Source organism: Pholcus phalangioides, unplaced genomic scaffold, assembly GCF_987345545.1.
Source record: "Pholcus phalangioides strain wild (caught in Gottingen) unplaced genomic scaffold, Ppha-v1.0 ptg000007l_1, whole genome shotgun sequence".
NCBI lineage: Eukaryota > Metazoa > Arthropoda > Arachnida > Araneae > Pholcidae > Pholcus > Pholcus phalangioides.
The window spans coordinates 7,729,439-7,755,061 of record NW_028301600.1 but is presented as its reverse complement, the minus strand read 5'-3'; the positions used below and the strand labels follow the sequence as shown (position 1 = coordinate 7,755,061).

Here is a 25,623-nt window from a genome sequence, read left to right as displayed (position 1 = left end):
TCACATTTTTTGCTTGTTTAAATAGATGCATCATAAAAAGTCTAATGATCTAATAGACTGATAACATCCATCAATCATTGCAAAGAATGATTTTTATTGTGGTTTCTGGGAGAAAATGACATGCAAATTCCAGAATGTAGCTAGAATGTAAATGAATTTACATAAATAAAAACATAGATAAATCTTTCAAGAGTTGTACACTGAAGTGCCATAAGTCATGGGATACCTCTTAGTATTGCTGCTCTTTGCCAGGTAAAAGGAGGTCTCACACGATATTAAGAGGTATCCCAGGACTTCAGTGCCAAAAGTCATGGGATACCTCTTAATATCGTGTGGGACCTCCTTTTACCCAGCAAAGTGCAGCAATATTAAAAAGTATCCCATGACTTTTGGCACTTCTGTGTATGCAAAGTATGAGTAAATGCGACCAGAGGATTGTAATTTTTGCACTGACAAGTGAAAGAGGTAAAATAAGAAAAAGGGATTGTAAAATTTTAAAAATGAAAATTCTACCATCAAAGTTGCTGCTCAAGTGATTTAGCACGTCTCTCTTATGTGGACACATTTTAATATCGGTAGTAAAAGTATTTTATATTCTTTCTTAGTACAACACTGGTGCGCATCATATTGTAACCCTGTTGTGAAGCTCAAATAATGAAAAATAACACAATCAATTTGATCAAAATTCTTTTTCTAGTCCATGAGAATTTTTATTTATTCAATAATATTTCTTTACAAGGTAATTTAAAATGAGTAGTAAAAAAAGAATACATACCTGGAATGCTGTAATTAATTTATTTCACACATAAAAACATAACGTGAAAATTTAATTACCTAAGTTCCATTTGGTAACATTAAAAAGTTGCCATCTCCTAAATGTTCATTATAAATGGTAATTTTTTGCCACATCTGTGTCAGCGTAGCCTGATCTAAAGCTCCAGAAAGTACCAAAGTACCAGATTGATTAGGCAATTGAGTATCATCTGTTGGCTTCTTTAACTGATGTATGTTCTGCAAAAGTGACTTTTTTTACATATGCTAAATTATTAAAAAAATAATCATAAGGCATTGAAGTTTTCTGTATGTTCCCATACACTGTAAGCTCTTTATTTGGCTTATTTTGAATAACAGTGCTTCCAGTGGACATTTAGGAACTGACAGCTTTTCAGCAATGCTAAATGAAACTTGTAGAGTTAACTTTTCGCATTATGTTGGTATGTGTGAAATGAATTAATTACAGTTGTCACAGTTATGTTTTCTTTTTGTACTATTCATTTGAATTACCATGTATTTATAATTTTTTTTTCTTTTTTTTTATTTCAGCCATCTTTTTGGGCGATTTGCTTGTAGTGGCTTTAGATTTTGTGTTTGTATAATACAGCATGTGAATAGACATTTATTAATGAAGACTTTTCAATCTTTTAAAAAAATTTTCTTTTCCTTTAACTTGTTTTTACATTTATGCTAAAAAAACCAATTCTTATTAAAGTCTTAACTTTTTAAACAAAATACCAATGGAAATAACATTCCACAAATGTTTTCTACAAAGTTTAGTCCAAGCAAAATATGACATAATTTAGAGTAGAATATAACTGCAAAATTTTGACTCTTCTACAAGTTAATCTTTAGTATATTTGACTAGATTGCTTACATGCTTTTCTTCCTATTTTATACTAATAAGATTTTGGTTTTTTTGAGGCACACTGAAATTTAAATATTCGATTTCTCTATTTTGTATATTACAGTGTAACTTTTTTGATTTCATGCATGCTTGGAGTGTTGGTGTTCCCAAAGGCATGAAAACCAGCATTTCTCAACTTGAAGTGAAGTATTTTTTATTTTTTTTTGTATATGTAGAAGTGTACTATTCATTTGAATTTGAAATGTAAATCATTAATTTAAATTGAAAGTTTAAATGAATTACTTTTTTTGCCAATCATAAAAAATGCTTTCCATCAAAGTATCAGGTGTCATGCTCTGCATGTGCATAAACAATGTTACTTTGTATCGAATATTTTGACTTCTTCAGACATGATTACTTTTCATAATAAAGCAAAAAAAACCAATGATACAGGAAAATAGTGGAAAGACATTGATTCCTTATGTATTTTGACACACTATTGGTGCTAAGGAAAAGAAATATAACCATTATCATGCTGACTGGGAATCCCACTTCAATTTGTTACCAAATCTCAATTTCCAGTTGCTCATTGTAAAAAAAATTATGCCACTGTGATCAGAATGAAACTGCATGCCTGCATTGTAAGTCAAAATCAACATTATTATGGTTGTTTTTTGAAATTGAATTATTTGGTTTCAAATAACTTAACTTTGACTCATGTATGTATGGAAATACATGGAATTCACACATGCGGATATTGTAATCGGGAAAAAACAATGACAGACACATTCAGCTTCTTTCTGACCAGAACATATGACTTATACAGACCTGACTTTTAATGAGTAACTGGGAGTTGTGAGATTTGGTAACCAACCCAAGTGAAATTCTGAATCAGTGTGATAGTGGTTATATTTTTCCTCAAAAGACAGCCCCCATAGTGTGTCAGTTTCTAGTATGAGCTTTATATTGCAACAACATACAAAATGAGATCGCTACCTGTCACTTTATTATATCAATATTGGGCGTGAATTAGGGGCTGAAATGGGAGGGCAGAAAAACATAGTTGAAAGAGGCTAGTTTCCCTGAGCACATTTTTGTACTACAAACCATTTGCTCTTTTTCATGACAATGCTAAACTTTTAAACAATTAAAGATATTAAAAAAAGGTTCTTTTCTTTAGGTAGTTCATAAAAATTAAAAGAGTTTCTTCGTTGGATTTTTGGTAAAAATTGTAATGTCATGAAGCATTATTTCAAGAGTGTGTATATTTAATGTATAGTTGTGTACATATATACTACACACACACACTGTAGCAATGTTATTGCATATAATGTGAAAGTATCACTTACATGCAAGAGCTAGCAACACTGACTTTCACTTATAATTAAGCTTGTACAATAATATGATTTTAATGGATTTAAATTTTTTTTTTTTTTGCAATTTTGTATAATGTAGAAATTTCGGATTAGGGTGGAATATATATTTGTATATATAAATAAATATATAGTGAAGTTGTTTTGAAATTTTTTAAGCTGCGTAAGCTTCATAAGCTCAAATTTTTATTTAAAAAGATCATTTCTCCTCCAGTACTTTCTTATTCAAAATCCTCCATGGCTATTTCATTTTGTCACTTCTCATATTTAAATTAAACTTTCACACTTTTCCAATAGAATTAACAATTTCCAAAAACTTAAACCTATCTTTGCTGGGTTTCAGTTTTAATGTGCAGGCAGTTTCAAATTTAGTTTCTTTCTTTGAACAGTAACCGATTGGAACAAGCTCACATTAAACACTGTTGATTGTACAACAGTTTCCGATTTTATTTGTAACGTACACTACTTTATCGCACACCAACTCCAGTCATACATCGCCATACAGCAATTTCCAACCAGAGGAGTTGGGTGGGAAATGAAGGTTCCATCCATCGGTGGTCGCCCCAGGCCAGTAGGTAAAGAACTTGCTTCTAACGTTCTATGCCCGGACTCGAACCCATGGACCTTGATGGTAACCTTCATAGTGGAAGACGAGCATCTTACCATGGCGCCACTCGGGCGTTTGTAACGTACACTGTCACTTCTGTCAAATTTTATCACAGCATTCTCTTGTATAGGCCTCGGCCAAGCAATATTGAATAAATAAATGATAAGTAAATAAATTTCTTCCGATACAATTGATTGAAATTTATATTATAAATGTTATGGGGATTTTAATTTACTCATGTGGGATGTGTTTTTTTTCTCTAGGGCCTTGGTATAATTGATTTGGAAATCACTCCAGCAGTGATATGTTACTTTAATGCAGCTGATTTACCTTTTGATGTGAAAGAACGGTAAGATAATGGGTTTTCCCTACATCTAAAAGTTTTATTTAAGTTAATGTTTATGTTCAAGAGTGAAAAATGTATAGTTATATGCATAAAAGCATGATACAAAAATTATTCAATCATTAGGAATGTGCAGATTTCTTTTGCCACTCATGCAGTTAAAATTCTTTAATTCTTTCTTCATTAATTATTTTTGTGATATAAATTGAATTATTTGTTAAGTTGAACCATTTTTTAAAATTATTCTAGGAAAAATTCTATTAATATATTTTATACATCTCTTAACATTTGTTTGGTAGATTGTTAAATTATGAATAAATATTGCAGTGATATTCAGCTAACAAATGTTTTAGTGAATGTGCAACATCAACTTGTAAAGGTAATGCAGCCGCCTTGTGTGAATTTTTGCACCAATCAACCAGAATTAGTATCACTTGAGCCTGATGTGAATTTTTGTCCGCCTCAGTCAACTCTACAGTAATACAGTCGGTACTGTATATAATGATCCCCTTTTTACTGGCCAAATTAAGATTTGAATTGATTTTCTAATTTTATTGTTATTTCCTGTCCTGATTTTTTAGTTTAGAGATATAAACCGTAAAATTCATGAATTTTTTTTTCATGTATGTTTTCTGGACTTACCCATGTCCATAGAAACAACATTAAAATTTAAAAAAAAAAGATTAAATTTTATTCTTTCTTAAAAATAATTGATTAAAAAAAATTAAATTTATGGCATAAGTGCTGAAGTAAATGAAATTTTTGTTTTGTAAATTAAGTTTGGAATCTCATGTATTCAGGAAAAAAAAGCAAGTGCTTTCATGTAAGAAAAATATTTTTTTGCAATAAATAAATAACTGATGTTCTCAATTGGGAATATTGGCCATTAAAAGGTTAACCCCCTTCATCCCATCAAAAATGGATGTTATATTGGGAGGGCCATTATATCAAAAGTAAAACATACATGATAATCTTTCTATGAAAACATTTGGGCCTTATCCTACTGGCCATTGTAATGGAATGGTTGCTATAACATAGGGTCATTATAATTAGCTTCAAATGTACCTCTATTTCTTTTTCTGATAACTTTGAAATTGGTCACATATATACCCTACAGTCCTGATATGGCAACACATGACTTCTTGCTTTCCACAATGATCAAGGAAAAGCTTTGTGGGATGCAGTTTCATACTTCTGAGAAGATATTTTAATTTATGACGAAGCTGCATGACAGAAGAGAAACTAAAGCTCAACTAGTAATCAATGTCAATCACAATGTGTCCACTTTTTGTACCAATTTAATAGGTTGAAGATGTATAACATTTATTCAAACAAGTTGATGCCCATTTGTATTAAAATATTCATAGAATAAATCATTTTTATTCAGATGTTCTAATTTTTTGAAACAATTAGAGGAAAGTAATCTTACACACCCCAGGAGGCATTAATCCCTTCACGTGCAGGCCTTTGACAACAAACTTAAATTATCTGTATTTGAAGTATCAGCGATAAAATTAGAAAAAAAACTGGTTTCTTTGTTTGCATGTGATAAATAGAAGGGAAAAAGATGTCGAGTATAGATTTCACTTTCACCCTAACTCTCACCCTTTCTTTCTCATCCTCCCCACGTGTTCTTTTTCTCTCTTGATATATATATATAGTAAAAAGTTACATTTTTTTGTGGAATGGAAAAATTCACTAAACAGGAGTATAGGAAGAAGGGGTGGGGGGGGGGGAGAAATCAACTTCTGTTCATAGGGTTACATTCGTTATGATATACATTACGTGTTATGATTTCCTTTGGAATATATATATGGTCACGTGGGATACTTGTATTCTCCCCTGTATACTTATGTTGTATTTTAATGTGTTATATTGTACTTGGGACATAGAATTGGTTGAAGGGGTGCAGAGAAGAGCTACGTGTGTGGTTATTGGCACACAGGGCTTGAGTTATGAAGAGAGACTTCATTTTTTGAATATGTTTACATTGGATGAATGCAGGTGTCGAGGAGATATGATCGAAGTGTTCAAAATTTTCAAAGGGATGAATAGGATGGACCATGAACTTTTAGTACACCGCCAATCGACTGCTTTTACAAGGGGACACCAGTATTGATTGGTGAGGGACAATGCAAGGTTATGGTGTCGCAGGGAATTTTTCTCTAATAGGGTTGTTAATAAATGGAATAGCTTACCCCCGGAGGTAGTAAATTGTAACACAATTGACACGTTTAAAAAGAAATACGATAAACATGTTGGGGTAAATCGAGAAGCTATCCATTCTTAGAATAAGACAACCATAAGTATTCTTTATGGGCATTGTATAATATTTTATCATGTGTATAATTTGTGTTAATTGCATTTTTAATTGGGTTGCTGTTTTTTTTTTTAAATATATGACATCCATATTTTTATGGGCATCTTTTTATCAGCCACCTCGTTGGGCATTTTGCCTGTTGTGGCATTGTATTTGTATTATGAGTGTATTAAATGTGCAATATATATACAAAGAAAACTAGCCAATTCAGCTTTTCTATGTTCAGATTTGTGTTCAGAACACCACATTAGATAGGAATCAACTATTTTCATTCAGGATGCATAAACTTTGTCAAAATTTGTTGTCTAGTAAGTTGCAGAAAGTTGCCCTTGCGGGTGATTCTGTTCTGTGGGTAGGAACGAATCAGGTAGGAGCGAATATTAGCGAGTCTCTGTCAGAGTACCGGGATTTACTATTATCCACTAGGGAGGGGGTTCCGATGCGGCAGTGATTCCAGTCCTGCCAAGGGGTAGGATCCACCAATTTAGTATAGGCCTGAAGGACATTTGCTCCTCACTTGGGGGTTATGTTCTCGGAGCTTCCCGCATTTACCAATAAGTGGCTTTGTTTGGATGGGATCCATCCAAATTGGAGGGGGGTCTGGGAGGTTTATGATAGTCTTAGGTTAGGTTTTTCACTCCCGGACCACGTAGTCGGGAATGTGGGTTACTTAATGATAATCACAACAGTACTGACAGCAAGGGCGGAGATACGGGGCGGGGGGGGGGCAATCCCCCCCAATGTCAAAAAGGGAGTGGGCAGATCTAATGTATATGCTGTGTATGAATTGACATCATCATCATCATGCCCCCCCCCCCCAGACTTCCGAGTCTATCTCAGCCTATGACTGACAGGGAATTACCCACCTCTGACTTGGATGGCTTCTCAATTGACACTAAATCACTGGACAAATTAAAATGTGTGCTAATTAATGCCAGGAGCTTGGGTAATAAGAAAGATTTTTTAGAAACTGATGGTTGTGGAGAGCCTGGATCTTATAGCCATTACTGAATCTTGGGGAAATGGGGGGATGAATCTTTCTTACACATCTCAGGATACGATACTTTTTTGAGAAATAGATCTGATAGGAAAGGGGATGGAGTGTTGATATACGTGAAATCATGTTTGAAGGTTAGAGAGTGTAATGTGAAGAGAAGTGATATTGAAACTATATGGTTTGAGCTTCAAAACAAAAGACATCATAAACTTATTGTTGGGGTTTGTTACAATCCGCTGAATAGGGATCCAAACTACATCACCAAATTTCATGATGAAATTTCCTATATGTGTAAGCATAAGAGGGTTCTCATACTAGTGGATTTCAATTACCCAGGTATTGATTGGGAGAACCTTTCATCTAGGGATCAGTATGAAAGAGACTTTCTTAAGTTGGTGCTTGAAAATATTTTGTATCTGAAGCCACTAGAGGTACTGCTATTTTGGATTTAGTTCTAGTTCTCAGGATCTTGTTGAACATGTTTTGGTGGGGGAAGAGTTTTCTTCCAATGATCATCGTATCGTCAGATTTCACATTAACTTTTCTTTGGGTAAGGTTGATAACAAAAGACTGGCTCCTTGTTTTCAGAGAACTAACTTTGATGTTTTGAGAGGAAGGTTAGTGGAAGTTTTCAAAGACCAGTTGGAATCAGTACGGGTGATAAGTCATTGGGAAGAATTTAGTACGAAGCTGTCCTCTGTTTTGCACGACATTATACCCTTTGTTTGAAATAAGCGGGTTTGTACATCGCACCCTCTATGGTTCACGGATAGCATGCGTAACCATCTTGAAAAGAAAAGAGCATTCAGAGAGTATAAAAGTGGGCGAGGTGACCTATCATTGTTTACTGATAAAAGAAGAGTGTTGAAGGAAGCGATAAGGAATAGTAAAAAGGAAGTTGAATCTAGGTTGGCAGATAACATTGGCTCTGACCCAAAATCATTTTTTCGATACGTCAATAATGGATATAAGGGGACAGTTGGCCCCCTCTCGATAGGAGGCTCTAGGGTAGAGAGCAATGTAGGCATGTGTAGTGCTTTCAATGACTTTTTCGCGTCGGTTTTTAATGGAGATAATGATATTTGATATACGGGTGTTGCATGGGGTAATAAAACCCTCAACGATATTCAAGTAGAAGACGTGGAGGTCCTGAATCTTCTAAAAAATTTATGTGCAAGCAAGGCACAAGGACCAAATGATATCTATCCCAGGGTCCTCAGGGAATCAGCTAATGAAGTGTTAGGGCCAGTCGCACAGATATACAGGAGTAGTGTTGCTGAGGGTATCGTCCCAAGGGATTGGAAACTTGCTAATGGTGTTCCGATATTTAAGAAGGGTAGTAGAGAAGCTGTGTCCAATTATCGTACAGTGAGTTTGACGAGCTCCCTCGCGAAAATTTTGTAAATTATCAAAAGGCAGTTTGTGAAGTGGATAGATGAGAATAATGTATTGTCGGATAATCAGCATGGGTTTAGGAAGGGGAAGTCATGTGTGAGTAACCTCCTTTGCTTCTATGATCACATGACTATGTAACGTATTGTGTAATCATTACCTCCGCGTTCTTTAATATTTTTTCCCCAGTAACCATTGAGTGGATGACAACAATGAAATAGACAAGGTTTTGATTGAACTATAAACATTTATTCAATTATATGTTAAACTATTAATGTTACGTTTTATCAACAATTATCACAGATTGGCTTTTCTCTCAATGTTACAATGAAACAATAAAAGGGATCGATCTCACCGCCATGTCCAGGTTTTCACATGTTAGTTCTCATCGTCCGATGGACACTCCCAGGTGTCTACCTCACAGCCAAAGACTCCCAGGTACCAGCTTCAGTCAGGTTTGGTGTCTTCAAACACTCGTTGAAACCAGAGCTCAGCTGCTGCACATGGAACTGGAGGCGAAAGTTCACAGGTAGCCGGTCTGGCCACTAACCAATCCATTGGATCACGACGACGTTGAAACCTCACGTGAAGTCAAGCGATGAGACGGGTTAAGTGCCAAGGCACACTTCTACAATTATAACTTCATTGTATTTATGAGACGATCTAGCTCACACCATAACAGGGCGTGACGCCTTAGTGATTAAGTAGCAGAATCGGTCGTAAGTAGGTAGTGAAGCACATCTCTAGTTGGTTTTTTATATAGTAGCATTCCCATAATGCCTCACGGAAGAACCAATCACAACATTGAAGGTACGGCATTAGCTTGTATCTAATTTACATAATTTCATGAGAGAAAAGGAAATATTGTAAACATTATAATATTGAATCGAGCAACCAAACATAACAAATTGGAGATCTGGCCAGGATCCACAACTTTTAGGCCTATTGCACATTGTATAAACTCATGACATTATAAACCGTGAGATGGTCCTAGGAACCACAGACGGCGTGGAGGTAAAATATATTGCACATTTATATAACACTTTGCTGAACATTTATATTATATTGCACTAATATATTGCACAATTAAAATAAAGTTTGACGATGACGACTCGACGTGGCCTCCACTGACAAACCACGGGAAACACCCCCCCCCCCAGAGGGAAAGAGAAGGTAACTAGACGAGCTATTGGGATCTCTGACATGGATGTAAAGCGGAATTTATATGGGACGTTGGCAGCCCGACCTCTGGCCCCGTTCTCGCCCGACGGCTAGGAGACCCCACCCCCCGACCGTCAGACTAAGCAAACTAACTGACCCGAACCGGAATGTCAGCGGAAGCCTCGGGTGGTTTCCAATAACCAACGAACTCTGGGGCCTAAACAAGATTAATTGAACAACAGGATTGTGAGAGATCCCAGGTCGTCATGTTACAACTAGGGCTTTGGGTGAGAGCAATAATGTGGATGTTGTTTACCTTGATTTCCTGAAGGCATTCGATCTGGTCCAACATGGTAAACTCTTGAAGCGTTTACACAAGATTGGGATTAGGGGCAACTTGCTGAATTGGATAGAATAGTTAAGAGATAGGTCACAACTAGTTATGGTGACTGGGGAATTCTCCGGTTGGACAGACGTCACAAGTGGAGTTCCTCAAGGAAATGTTCTTGGCCCCATACATTTCTCAATTTTTATCGATAAACTTGATCAGGATATTGATGGCATTGCTAGCAAATTCGCAGATGATGTGAAGCTAATGGGGGTAATCGGGAATCAAAGCGATAGGAAGTTGTTGTAGACCAACTTAAACAGGATTGCAGCAAGGGCAAATGAATGGAGCATGACGTTTATCGTTGTTAAGTGCATGGTCGCTCATTTTGGTTCGAACAACCCACGGTTCTCTTACAAGTTGAATGGTGTCTCTATCCTGGATGCAAGTAGGGTCACCGATTTGGGAATTCTCATTGACGGGTGGCTTAGGTTTTCTGAACATTGTTAATCGGTGGTCAAAAAAGCGAATAGAATGTTTGGTCTCATTTCCAAAAAGGTCTCTTCGCGTTCTCCTAAAGTCATTCTTTCGCTTTTTCGAGGCTTAGTTCGTTCGGAACTGGAGTATGCTGTAAGCTTTTGGAGACCATACCTACAGAGGATGGACTATGAACTTTTAGTACACGGCCAATCGACTGCTTTTACAAGGGGACACCAGTATCGATTGGTAAGGAACAATGCAAGGTTATGGTGTCACAAGGAATTTTTCTTTAATAGGGTTGTTAATAATTGGAATAGCTTACCCTCGGACATAGTAAATTGTAACACAATTGACACGTTTAAAAAGAAATACGATAAACATGTTGGGGTAAAATTCGAGAGCTATCCGTATTTAGACTAAGATAACCATAATATTCTCTACGGGCATTGTATAATATTTTATCGTGTGTATATACTGTTTATAATTTTTGTGATTGTGTTTTTAATTGGATTGCTGTATTTTTTAAATATATGACATTCATATTTATTATGGGCATCTTTTTCTCAGCCACCTCGTTGGGCATTTTGCCTGTTGTGGCATTGTATTTGTATTATTTTAATTTATATTATCACTCATCATGCTTTATATAATCTATATTTTTTTCAAAGGTTTACTTCTATTTTTGAAAAGAAAAGTAAGTGGACTTACGAAGAAATCGAACCCTATATTAGGTAATTAATCTGTATAATCTCATGCTAAGTTTTATGAGCATTAGTAGGCCTATTCTTTTCAGAAATTCTAAAACTGGCAATAAGCAAATCACTTGAGTGTTTTCTCAAATATGATCATTAGACAGCTCAATGTTTATTTTCATATGAGTCAGCAATCTCCCTAAAATTTATGGCTTTTGTCATGTCAAAATATGCATAAAGGAATACTTCAGCAATGTATTTGCTACATCTACAAATATTACATGGATTCAATAAATAAAAATATCATTTTCCCCAGATATGGAAATTTCAGCCAATATTGAGTAATTAAAGTTGTAGGTCAAATAAATGAAATATTTTAATACTAAGATGTGAAGGAATTAATTGAAACCAAAGCTAAACGTCATATAAATATGAAATTTGTAAAAATTTTGAGAGATGTATAACTGGGGTTCCACTGTACTTGTTTTTTTTATTAACTGTATCGTCTTCCGTAAACTGCAGAGGTTTTAACTTCCCTCTACTTTTAACTCTTCAGCCAGTTGTTTTGTTTTAACTGTCACCTTTAAGTAATTTTCAGAAGAAAAATAAATGGACTATAATGACAAAATCAAATCCTGTGCTAGGTATAATTAATATACATCATTTCATGCCAAGTTTTTTATGAGTATTAGTAATCTTTTTATATGCTATTTACCATCACTTGGCTTTGCAGTAATAACACAAAGAGAGTAAAAATTCCACTGTCATGCAATTTTCAATTTCACTACTATCTGTCTTTGAATTTTTTTCTACTCGTGCTCCTTATTAATCCCTTGAGATATTTTACTGTGTGCAATTTGCACATGTCTTAGACCAGCCGTATGTATAAGGATAGCACACAGTTGATAATAATACAAATATCATGATATCAGACCATTATAAGACGTTTATTTAACAAAAATGTTACCATTTTCAAATATGAATACCACAACAGACAAAATGGCCAATGAGGTGGCTGAAAAAAGGTACCTATAAAAGAAATATGGATATTGAATACATATACACTGCTGGCCACCCAAATTGCAACACCAAGAAAGACAAGAGATATCGCAACAATATTTATTTTGTAGATAACATGTTGACCAAGCATCAAATGATTAAATTTATAGACTTCTGTGAAGTGTGGTTCCTGCCAAAATCAGTAGCCAGAGTAGCCGCCATTGTTGGAGATCACCGCTGCCACACGCCTCGGCATTGATTCAAAGAGACTTTGGATGTGTTCTTGGGGTACAGCAGACCAAGCAGCTTCCACGCGTTGCCAAAGTTGATCTGGTGTGGCAGCTGGGGATGTAATCTGGGTCAATCGTTGAGCAACCATGGACCACATGTTTTCTATCGGCGAAAGATCCGGAGAGCGAGCTGGCCAGGGAAGCAATTCAATCTGGCGATTGACGAAGAACCTTTGGACAATGCGTGCCACGTGTGGTCGCGCATTATCCTGTTGAAATATGGCTGTGGGCAAGCCCTGAAGGTAAAGTAGGACAACTGGCTCCAACACCTCGGAGATGTAGCGCTGGCTTTTTAAAGTACCGGCAATGCGTACTAGAGGAGTGCGAGAGTGATATCCAATACCGCCCCATACCATAATACCCGGTGCAGGACCAGTGTGGCGGTGCATAACGCAGCTGTTCAGCATCCTCTCTCCACGGTGTCTCCAGACTCGAATCCGACCATCGTGGTGTTGCAGACAGAAGCGTGACTCGTCAGTAAAGACAATTTCATTCCATTGTGCCGTCCACATCCTTCTTTCATCGCACCATTGGCAGCGGAGACGTCTGTGGTTCTGCATCAAGGGTAGACGAAGCAATGGAAGTCTTGCGGACAGACCACTCTGCTGTAAACGGCGTCGAATGGTACGCGCAGACACTGGATGATGCGGTACAGACTGAATGTGCTGTGCTATGGTTCGTGATGTGGCTGAGCGATCCGTCACTGCCATACGCACAATACGCCTGTCATCACGTGAAGTGGTGCACTGAGGTGGATGCGATCGAACACGTCGGTCCATCGTACCCTCCTGCATCCAACGATCACATATCCGCATTACAGTTGTTTGGTTTCGTCCAACACGACTACCGATTTCCCTGAAAGATAATCCACAATCTCGGTAGGCCACTATCCTTCCTCTGTCGAACTCGGATACTTGATCAAAAGATGATAGCTGTTTTCTACGAGGCATAATTGATCGTTTTTTTGAAAAAACCACAAGAAAAACACAATTGTCGTACTTCAAAAAGGCCGAAATCTCCAAGCCTTAAATAGTGCTTTGAATGGCAACAATGATAAGCATCAATAACATCCAATAAGCAATGTTTGCTTATTGGATGGCAACACGCCGTCAATGTTTACAAACAGATAGTTACCGAGCTCCGAAAAATACATATAAATTAAGTGTTTTATCAGTAGATTAAGCGAAAACAACAGCACTGGAAGCTGCAGGACTGTGGGAACGGTAATTATGTTCAAATAATATAACAATATGATAATTAAAAAGTAATGAAAATAAATGAACAAAGTACAGCGACATAACTAGACAACAAAGAAATAAGGAATCGGAGTCGCCATCTATGAAAACAATTTTAAACTAAGAAGTTAGAATATACGATTTCTTCATTGGGGAAAACAATCAGAGATGGATGGATCACGATGTAAGAAGTGTAACGATAAAGTGATAGACGTGAACGAATTTTTCTTGTGTACAGTGTGTAAACAATATATACACCCCGTTTGTGCTGGATACAACGAATCTGCATTTAGAAGGATGGCAAAAGACAAAAGAAGCAATTTCACATGTAAAATCTGTGAAAATGAACAAGATGAAGGAGCCACAGCGGTGAATGATACACAGCAAGACAATTTTGACAGGATAGAAAAAATCATAGGTGATTTCAAACTGGAGGTAAAGGAAACCATCCAACAAGTCACAGAAAAAATCATACATAAACAAGAAGCAATGGAAAATGAAATGAAGGAGGTTATAAAGTCTATAGAATACAACTCAAAATGCATGGAAGATTTTTCAAAGCAGATAGAAAACTTGAAAGAAATGGTTCAACAAATAAGTAGAGAAAATCAAGAACTCAAGATGGAAAATAAAAACATGAAAGCAGAAATAGGAAATTTGAAATATCATATGAATGAGTTAGAAACCAAAATGAGACGAAATAACATTGAGATAAATGGAATACCAGAAAGCCCAAATGAGAATATACAAGAAATAATTCAAGCAGTAAAAACACAACTACAAATACCTGAAAAAACTAAAATTGAATGTGCTCACAGAGTCCCAACAAGAAATGAGAATATACCCAAACCAATCATAGTAAGATTCAATAGTGAAACATCAAAAAACATCTGGATTCAAAAGGCTAAGCGACAAAATACCCTTACAGCAGATAAAATAAACCCGATCTTTCAAGATGTCCGAATATATGTGAACGAACATCTAACAATTGAAAACAAGAAGTTATTTCACCTGGCTAGACAAACGAAAAACAAACTGGATTTCAAGTTCGCGTGGGCGAAAGAAGGGAAAATATTTCTCCGGAGGGATGAAACTTCAAGAGTAATCAGGATAACAAACCAAGAACATTTGCAAAAGTTAGAATCAAGCCACAGTACAAATGATCACAGAGAACTTTCTCGAAATGCAGGACCAACGACCTCTGGAGGACATTAGTGAAGCAAAAAAATTTATGAACTGCCCCAGTGAACCAAACTCAACATTGACGTTTCTTACATTGAATATCCAAAGTATAAGAGCAAATTTTGACAGTCTGGTGGTATTTCTTAGAACTTTAAATGAATTAATAGATATTATATGCCTAAGTGAAATATGGATTGAAAGTGAAGAATTATTTAATTACTATATTGACAATCTTGAGGGAATAATAGATTACTATTGCTATATAAACAGTAGAACATACAATAGAGCCGGGGGAGTAATAATGTATATAAATAAAAATATCAAATCAATACAAAAGAAAAATGTTAAATTTTTAACTGCTGAAGAATTATGTATATACCTCCCTGATTATGACATTGATTTATTACTCTTATACCGTTCGCATTCTTTCTCCATCTCACAATTTAATGATGAATTAGAACAAAATTTACAGAAATTGAAGCAAAATACTTTAATAGTGGGTGATATTAATATAAATTTACATGGAGATGATAACGAAACTTCTCAATATCTTAACATAATGGCAATAAATGGACTGGTCCCCCTTCACAAAAATATAACAAGAGAAACAAATAATAATAAAACATGTTTAGACCATGTATTCTATAGATCAAAAATAAATTCAATAGAAAAATTCACAGTGTATAAAACTCAGATAACAGATCACTATCCAGTATTAGGATACATAAACTTTTTACAAAAGAAAATAGAAGAAAATGAAAAAAACAAACATATAAAAATAATAAATTATGATAAATTTGAAAAATTCATTGAAAATATAAATTTCGTTAGTGTCATAGAAGAAAGATGCATACAAAATAAATACAAACGATTCGTGGATATCATACAATCAAACTCTAATTTATGGACGAAACAAGTCAAGATGAAACCCAAAAAAAGTAAAAAAAACTGGATCACAAAAGAAATAGTAAATAAAATAAATTATAAGGAAAAATTATACAAAAAATACAAAAAGTACCCAAATATTATGTTATACGAGCAAGACTACAAAGAATACAATAAGGAACTGAAAAAGTATATTAGAAAAATAAAACAGGAATATATCAGAGATACTTTTACGAAATGCGAGAATAACAAAAAAATGCAATGGAAATGTATAAATCAGAATATACTTAATAAAAGTGCAAAGCAAAATATACTCCCAATCTGTGATAACCATAACATTTTAGCGAAGAAATTTAACGAAGACTTTGTTACAAGAAACTTGGAAGAAATAGAAATAAACACAGTCTGTAATTGTGAAGATGACCAAACAATGACTAATTCTAACAATTCTATGTACTTCTTTGAAATTAACGATTATGATATTGATAAGGTTATGTCAGAATTGAAGACTAATAAAGCAAGTGGAATTGACCAAATTACCCCTAAGATGATGAAAATAATTGCCCATTATCACGTGGATGTAATAAAAAACCTAATTAACTCATCTATAACGGAAGGAGTCTTTTATAGTGATTTAAAGTATGGCATAGTACACCCCATTTATAAATCAGGAGAGACAAATAACTTACTGAACTATAGACCCATATCAATTCTTCCAATATTTTCAAAAGTAATAGAAAAGTGCATAAAAAAACAGCTCGTAGATTTTCTTAATTATCAGCATTATTTAGCTCCTAACCAATACGGGTTTCAGAAAAGTAAGAATACAGAAATGGCCATCTTAGAGCTGTGCAATTATTTAAATACCGGGTTCAACTGCAATAAATTTTCTATAACGATATTTCTGGATTTAAAAAGAGCCTTTGACTACGTAGATTTAGAGATACTCACAGGAAAATTGTCAACAGCTGGTATACGTGGAAACATATTGAGCTGGTTTAAATCATACTATTCTAATAGGAAACAATCAGTTAAAATAGGTGAAGAAATGAGTACATTCATAGAAGTAAAAAAAGGTGTCCCCCAGGGATCTGTGCTTGGCCCGATATTGTTTCTCATTTACATAAATGATATATTCAAACTCAACATAAATGGTAAATTAATCTCATTCGCGGACGATACAGTACTGTATGTTGAAGACACTGAAATTACAAATTTAATAAAAAAAGTTGAAGAGGACCTATTTAAAATCAGTAACTGGCTCAAGAAAAATAAACTAAAACTAAACATACAGAAAACTAAATACATATGCTTAAAAACAAGAAACATAAATAGTTTGGCAAATTTATGTATAAAAATTCATGATCATTGTCCGTGTCAACATATATTACAATGTAACTGTCAAGAAATTGAAAGAGTACATGAATACAACTACCTAGGGATAATAATACAAGATGATTTAAAATGGAAATCACAGTGTGAAAAAATAATAAAAAAATTAAGAATATATGCAGCAATTCTTTATAGACTAAGAGACACAATAGACAATAACTTTCTAAAAGATTTATTTTATGCTTGGATATATTCAACAGTAATATATGGAATCACTGCTTGGGGAGGTGCATATCAAACAGATATACAAAAACTAGATAATATATATAACAAGATAAGATCCCAAATAACAAGCACCACAATAAACAACAAAACAGAATGCCATAAGCTAACTATAAGACAAAACTATGTTTATAGACTAATAAAATTTTCATTCTTAAATAATAATTGGTTAGAAATGAAACAAAATAGAACGTCGTCTAGATTAAATAACATATATAAAGTGCCAAAAACAAATAAAACGTTATTTCAAAAGAGTTATAGATACACCGCTCCAAAAATAATGAATCTATACCATACAATCAATCATACAAATAATTACATAAGATCTAATAACAATATATTCACGTTTTCTATGAATACCAGTCTAGAATCTATATTACAACAATAATACAACCACATGATACAATCCATCTGTATGTAAAATTTCTTTGTAACATAAATACAAAAAAAAAAAAATTTAACAAAAAGTGAACAATTATAAACCGACCTAAACCATAATAGGCTGTTGCTAAGAAAAATAATCTACGGAGAAACCCTGTAGACCTACTGGAAGGACAGGCATGTCCCTTGAGGTCAAAAGTGTATGTTTAATGTGTTTTTGTATATGCTTGTATATATGTTTGTATGTTATTAAAAAAAAAAAAAAAAAAAAAAAAAAAAAAAGTGGCGCCACAGGCGCGCGTGATGTGCGTCTGCGCTGAAATTCTAATCATTTGCATATCTCACCTCCGCTAATGCATGTTGTAAATTTCATATTATTTGCATGCTTCCTTCAGGGTGTTGCATTTACGGTGGCCAGCAGTGTATATAGAAAAAAACAGCAACCCAATAAGAGCAATAAAAAACCAATAATTATGATAAAATATAAATATTTTAAAATTTATATATTATAAAATTTTTCCTTCCTTAAAAAATTAACATCTAAAATAATAAATATCTTCACAACATCCATCTTGTATTAACAAGTGGAGAGCGACATTCATATCATAAAATATAAATATACTGTCCATAAAAAATTATGGTTGTCTCATCTAAGTATGAATTAGAATTAATCGTGTTAGAATTCATGACCTTGCCATTCTATTTATTCACAACACCTATCAGAGAAAAACTCCCTGTGACACCACAACCTAGAATTCTCCCTTAGCAATCTATACTGGTGTCTCTGTCATCACAAGGTCCCAGTTTCGAACCCCACTGGTGCCACAGTGGTGGTCAGCTGAAGTTGGTTGTCTGTGGTTCCCAACTTCAAGGCGCGAATGCGAGTCTATCTTCCCATTAAAAAAGTGTTGCCACAGAGAGCAACAGGCCTACAAATGATACAAATATTCAATCATTACACTTCTCTCACATCACTGCTGAAATATAGATGGAAGCACTGAAAAATTAGACAACCCTAGATACACTCTCAGACTGTTACGTACACTTCCGGTACAACTCAATGGGTAGTAAATTGCCCACGCTGATAGACCTGAGTTGTGTTTGATTTGAAAGAAGAAAGTATCCTTGTGTCGAAGCAGTTGATTGATGGTGTATTAATAACTCAGTCCATTTTGTCCATCCTGTTGAAATTTTAAATACTTCAATCATATAACCCTGCAACCTGCGCTGTTCTCAATGTAAGCATATTCAAAAGATCAAGTCACTGTTCATAGCTTAAGCCCCATGTGACATCAAAAGCATGCATGGCTCTTCTCTGCACTCCTGTGACCAAGTCAATGTCCCTCTGTAAGTATGGTCTCCAAAATATAATGGCATACTCCAATCACCTAAGCCCTGGAAAAGTAGAAGAATCACTTTAGGAGAATGCGAAGAGACCTTTTTTTTTTAGAATGAAACTGAGTATTCTACTAGATTTTTGACCACAGTGTTCAGAATTCTTGATGCACTTGTTAATAAGAATACCCAGATGGGTAATCGTAGTTGCATCCAGAATAATAACACCAACTGAAACATGGGTTGTTCAAATCAAAATGAGCGCCCATGTGCTTGTCAACTCTAAACGTCATGCTCCAATCATTAGCCTATCCCATGATCATATTCAAGTTCGTCTGAAGCCTCTCCCTTTGACTTTGATTCCCTACTACCCCCATTAGATTCACTTCATCTGCAAATTTGCTAGAAATCCCGTCGATACCCTGATCAAGTTCATGCATAAAAAGTGAAAAAATTATGGGGTCAAGGACACTTCCTTGAGGGACTCTACTTTTGACAGACCGTGATCCAGGCTCTGTCCAAGAGGGACATGACCCATAACCGAACTTGTAACCATGATTCTATCCAATTCAACAAGTGTTCCTCAATCTCAATCTCATGTAAACGCTTCAAGAGTTTACCATGTTGCACCCAGTTAAATGTTTTCTGGAAATCAAGATAAACAACATCTACATTTTTGCCCTTACCCAAAGCCTTAGTCACGTGATCATAGAAGCAAAAGAGGTTGGTTACACATGACTTCCCTTTTCTGAACCCATGCTGATTATCCGACAATAAATTATTCTCGTTTATCAACTTCACCTATTTCCCTTTTATAATAATTTCCCAAATTTTTGAGAGGGAACTCATCAAACTGACTGGACAATAATTGGACACGGCTTCTCTACTACCATTTTTAAATAGTGGAATAACATTTGCAAACTTCCAATCACTTGGAACGATACCCTCAGCAACACTACTTCTGTAAATCTGTGCAACTTGCTTCAGCAGTTTATTAGCACAATCTTTAAGGACCCTAGGAAAAACATCATATGATTCTAGTGCTTTGCTTGTGCCTAAATTTTTTGGAAATTTTAGGGGACTTCCACATCTTCTACATGAATGTCATTGAGGACTTTGTCACCCCATGTCACACTAGTTCTCTCAATATCGCCTTCATTATTGAAGACATGCAAAAAAGTCATTGAAAGTGCTGCACATGCCTGCATTGCTCTCTATCTGAAATCCTCCTAGCGGGGGGGGGGGGGCGCAACTGTCCCCTTACATCTATTATTGATGTACATGAAAAATGATTTTGGGCCAGTTGTTATGTGCCAATGTTATGTGCCAACGTAGATTCAACTTCCTTTTTACTATCTCTTATTACTTTCTTCAACACTCTTCTTCTTTAATTAGATGATGACAGGTCACCTCTTCCACTTTTGTAGTCTCTGAATGTTCTCTTTTTGAGCTGAAGATTACAGATGTTATCAGTGAACCAGAGGGGGTACGATGAGCAAACCAGCATTTTACGAGCAAAGTGTATAACATCATGCAAAACAGAAGAGAGTTTTGTTCTGTATTCTTCCCACTGACTTACCACACCCACTGATACCAACAAGTCTTTGAAAACTACAGCTAATCTTTTTCTCAGAAGTTTGAAGTTGTTTCTTGGAAAATAAAGAACCATTCTTTTATTGTTCTTTTCATGTACGAAGAAGCTACAAAAAAGGTAACAACCTAATGATCACTAGAAGAAAAGTTGTCTCCAACCAAAACATGTTCTACAAGATCCTCGAAACTAGCGATAATCAAATCCAAAATATAAGTACCCCTAGTAGCTTCTGATACCTGCTGATACTAAAAAATATTGAGCAACAACTTGAGAAAATCTCTCTCATATTGATCTCTAGCCAATAGGTTCTCCCATTTGATACCCGTATAGTTAAAGTTCCCTAATATTACTACTCTCTTATGCTTACATATATACAAAATTTCTTTATAAAGCTTTGAGATGTAGTTTGGATCGCAATTCGGTGGGTTATAGCGAACTCCTACAACAAGCTAATGACACTTTTTGTTTTCAAGCGCAACCCATGTAGTTTCAATATCACTTCTCTGTATGTTACACTCTCTAGCCCTCAAACATGATTTCATGTAAATCAAGATTCCACCCCCTTTCCTATCAGATCTATTTGTTAAAAAAAGTATTGTATCCTGAGATGTGTAAGAAAGATTCATCCCATTGTTTGCCCAAGATTCTGTAATGACTATTAAATCTAGGCCCTCCACAGCTATCATAGTTTCTAAAAAATATTTCTTATTGCCCAAGCTCCTGGCATTAGTTAGCACACATTTTAATTTCTCCTGTGATTTAGTGTCAATTGAAAAGCCATCCGAACCGAACCTCTAATACAATTTTTGAAGTAAGTGATTTGATTTCATTTGCAATAAAATAAATCACAGAAACTGTTTAAGACAATCATGAAACACTTGCATGTACCTTACAGAACACAGTTCGAAGCTCACTGCACTTATGCAATGTAAAAATTAATTGGTAAGAAGCTGACCAATAGGAAGCTGCTGAATTTTTTGAGATTTTAAGAGAATGCACTGAAGGACTTACGCACCTTAGCAAGTGTTTAATACTGATGAAACTATTCTTTTTTTTATAGAAGAAAGTATCACTGAACATTCATGTATAAAAAAAGAAAAGTGAACCCCTGCCTGTGAGGCAAGGAGAGATAGATTCACTATGCTGTTTTATGATACATTGTATGAAATTTTACTGAATGATTGAGAAGTCATTTTCTATGAGTTTTGAACTGCAGGATAAGCTACTAAATCTTGTATTTCCTCCGCTATGGCACATCAGTGACTGTTGTTAAGGGGAAGCATGAGTTTAATGGAGTTCAAAAAACACAGATTATTGGAATTTTATATTCCATAAATTGAAGTAAGATCTTGAACAGAGCTGCAGAGTAACGAAGTTTAAAAAAGATAGAAAAAAGTGCTTTTAGAGTCGCATCACATCTTAACTTTGCAATAGAATATCTATTCCTATATCACAAAACAAGTCTATATATACATTCAAACTTGCTCTTTTACCACACACTTCCATAAAATGGAAATGAATTATAGAATAAGGATTCACAGAAAAATAAACATGCGTAAGCCACAAAAATATTAATTAGTTTGTTTCCTGTTCTCAAAAATTAAGCTTAAATTAATGTTCCCTCTTTCTGTATTGTTAATATTGTTTGTTTCAGATAAGCACAGAATGAAAAAAATGTCAGTAATATTTGACTACACAATATGTTTTGATTTCTACTAGGGATGTGGCATATGGAAATACTGATGTTAAGACACTTTTGGCAAAATACACAAGATCTTGTATGAGAAATGGAAAAAAGTTATACAGTTCCAAATGGTAGGTGACCATGCTATGCTGCCAAAGACTAATTTTTTTTTCAATTCAAAAGGTGTTGTCTGGGCAAATTTATATTTCCAATATCTTTGAAATACATTTTTGTGAATATTCTTCTAATAAATATTATTTTTACAACACTTCCATGTGTGGGTGTGAGCTATTTATATACTGTATATACTCGTATATAATTTGTGAAGAAAAATAGTTTATGCTGATTTTTTTCCTATTGCTGTCAAATGACTGCTACCGTCATTCTATGTAGTTCAAAATTCCTAGTCATTCTAGCATTAACTGAATTAAATTTGTTAGAAACATTTTTGTTTTTCTTGCAAAACACTTTTAATCCAAGGCTATGCTGTAATGATTACATATAAGTGTATGGAAATATATTTGCTGTCTTATACCCAATCCTATTGCTACAGGAAAGAAAAATAATATCAGCATAGTTAATAATATTTATGTATTTTGCTATATTCTCTATAACTGACTAAATTACAAAATATAGGGTGGATACTATTGACCACCCAATAATTACACATTTTTTCCTTGTGAAAAACTAAATAGGAAAGTGTTTTCAGTTTTGACCAATAGTTATGAAGTTATAACACTTTAAAAATTGATTATGCCACTTCATAATACTGCCAAATTCACCAAACGTATAACTTGGCATTTTTTAGCGTTGATAATAATTCTATTAGCCCTATGAGAAAGCAAGAAAATAAACCAGTTTTTTTTCCTGTGTGTGTGTACTTTTCAAATTTTGTGATTGTTTTTTCGAAAAAATATGTTTTTTTTTTGCTTTGATCAAAGTTGCCAAAATCTATGTTCATTTGATTTATCTCATTTAAATGAATAAAATATCATTAATAATTCTGAGATGAGTTTCCGAAGATTTCTATGTTGTATCACGATTTTTGATGGTAATTCAGCAACACAATTAACTTGATTAACACTAAGCTTGTTGAATGAAATTTGTCACAGTTATAAATTGTCATGATGAAGTTAACAAATATATTATCACAAAAATGAGAAAATTTTTCTGGTTTTAATTTATACAAAATTGCCACGTTTTCAAGACAAATAAATTCAATTGGTCGAATGGTCGACGCGTTTCGGCTGTGCAATGGAGAGCCGTCATCTGGACCTCATGGTCAGAATTCACGCGAATGAGTCGTGGAGGGGTGATGTTTACGTCTGGTCGTCTGAAGAGTTCGCCTTTGTATTTGCTGCGTCCGAGTGGTCTTTGGATGCGAATTGGGGAGCCATCTGTTGCAAAGTGTTGAAAGTTTTGCCACGACTGAGGTTAATAAAGCCTGTCCAAGCTGACGAAATAGGTGGCGTGTTTCTTCCATCATTAACGAGGAAATTCTGACATGTTCTGATGAAGTATCCCTCGAGAAAATTCAATTCAGAATTGTGTGTTGCTTTTTTTTTTTTTGCAGTGATTCAGCCTCCCTCCAGAATGAACTCAATATCCTTCGTGACATCGCTTCTAATCGGGGTTTTTCACCTTTTATCATCGACAAGATCCTCAAAAAAATGACCCAGACATGCACCACGAACCTGCTCCCAGCTGACTCAAAACAATTTTCTAATACCATTGTTCTTCCATTCGATTCTTCAAGTTTCATGATCTCTTCTATCTTCAAGAAATTTGACTTCCATACAATATTCCAGCCAACAAATATACTCACATTTTCCCATCTGAAAGATCCTATCTCACCCTCCAAAGAATCTGGTATCTACTTCATCCCATGCAAGAATTGCGAGAATGGATATATTGGCAAAACTAGAAGAAATCTAAATATTCGAGTTCTCGAACACCGAAAGCATGTTGAGAAGGGACGGACGGATAACTCGGCTATTGCTCAACACTGTTGGCAACGTTCACATTATTTTGATTTTGATAAAGCGTTTGTTTTTAAAAACGCAACACACAATTCTGAATTGAATTTTCTCGAGGGATACTTCATCAGAACATGCCAGAATTTCCTCGTTAATGATGGAAGAAACACGCCACCTATTTCATCAGCTTGGACAGGCTTTATTAACCTCAGTCGTGACAAAACTTTCAACACTTTGCAACAGATGGCTCCCCAATTCGCATCCAAAGACCACTCGGACGCAGCAAATACAAAGGCGAACTCTTCGGACAACCAGACGTAAACATCACCCCTCCACGACTCATTCGTGTGAATTCTGACCACAAGGTCCTGATGACGGCTCTCCATTGAAGAGCCGAAACGCGTCGACCATTCGACCAATTGAATTTATTTGTCTTGAAAACGTGGCAATTTTGTATAAATTAACAAATGTATTTCAAAATTTTTGTGGCATCTCATTTGTGTTATGAGTGTGTGTATGAAACAATATTCGAAACCATATTTAGAAGAAGAAACAGATAGCTTTCATTTTTTTTTTTGAAAATTGAGAGCTGGAAGAGGCGTATGATTTTTTGAGGAAAAAAATTAAAAATATAAGAACATCTCAAAAGGGCGTCAAGTCAAAATTAGTAGTGCCTAGGATGGCCAGAGCCCAAAGTCCATCTCTGCTAAGAGGGGCTGGGACAACCACACCCCCTTATGAATTACCCCCCCCCCCCCAAAAGTTTTCCCCATTAAACTGAAACTTTATCACTATTTTTTATGGTGGCTTTATAGTCGTTCTAACCCAAAAATGAATGCACGTGGGGATAGTATTCCTAGAAAGCTATGAGAAGACACTTTTATTTCATTTTCGAAACAATTGCTGTAAAGTCGTTTTTCCTCTGAACCCTTCAAATGCTTTATCCGAGGAAATAGGAAGAAATCACAAAAGAGCAAGATCAGGGAAATGGGATGTTTTGACAGGTAATATGACTAGGGCATCTTAAAAGCATCATGGACCTCGGGCCAAGTGGTTTTTCTGAGGCCCTACTTTGTAAATTCTAGGAAATTTCAACCGGATCTAATTTTTGTGTGGTGCCCGGGTGGTCCCATG

At 35.1% G+C, this 25,623-nt stretch overlaps 1 protein-coding gene across 1 annotated transcript in view; it reads left to right on the top strand.

The window, feature by feature from the left end:
- LOC149084879 (sister chromatid cohesion protein DCC1) overlaps positions 1–22,781 on the top strand; it is a 72,350-nt gene extending 49,569 nt beyond the window's left edge. Inside the window, exons 9-12 of the mRNA XM_089232615.1 lie at positions 1,746–1,823; positions 3,865–3,950; positions 11,291–11,353; positions 22,549–22,781. Coding sequence (XP_089088741.1) covers positions 1,746–1,823; positions 3,865–3,950; positions 11,291–11,353; positions 22,549–22,648 — 327 coding nt within the window. The 3' untranslated portion in view covers positions 22,649–22,781. The remainder of the gene's footprint in view (positions 1–1,745; positions 1,824–3,864; positions 3,951–11,290; positions 11,354–22,548) is intronic.
- Positions 22,782–25,623: the final 2,842 nt, after the last annotated feature.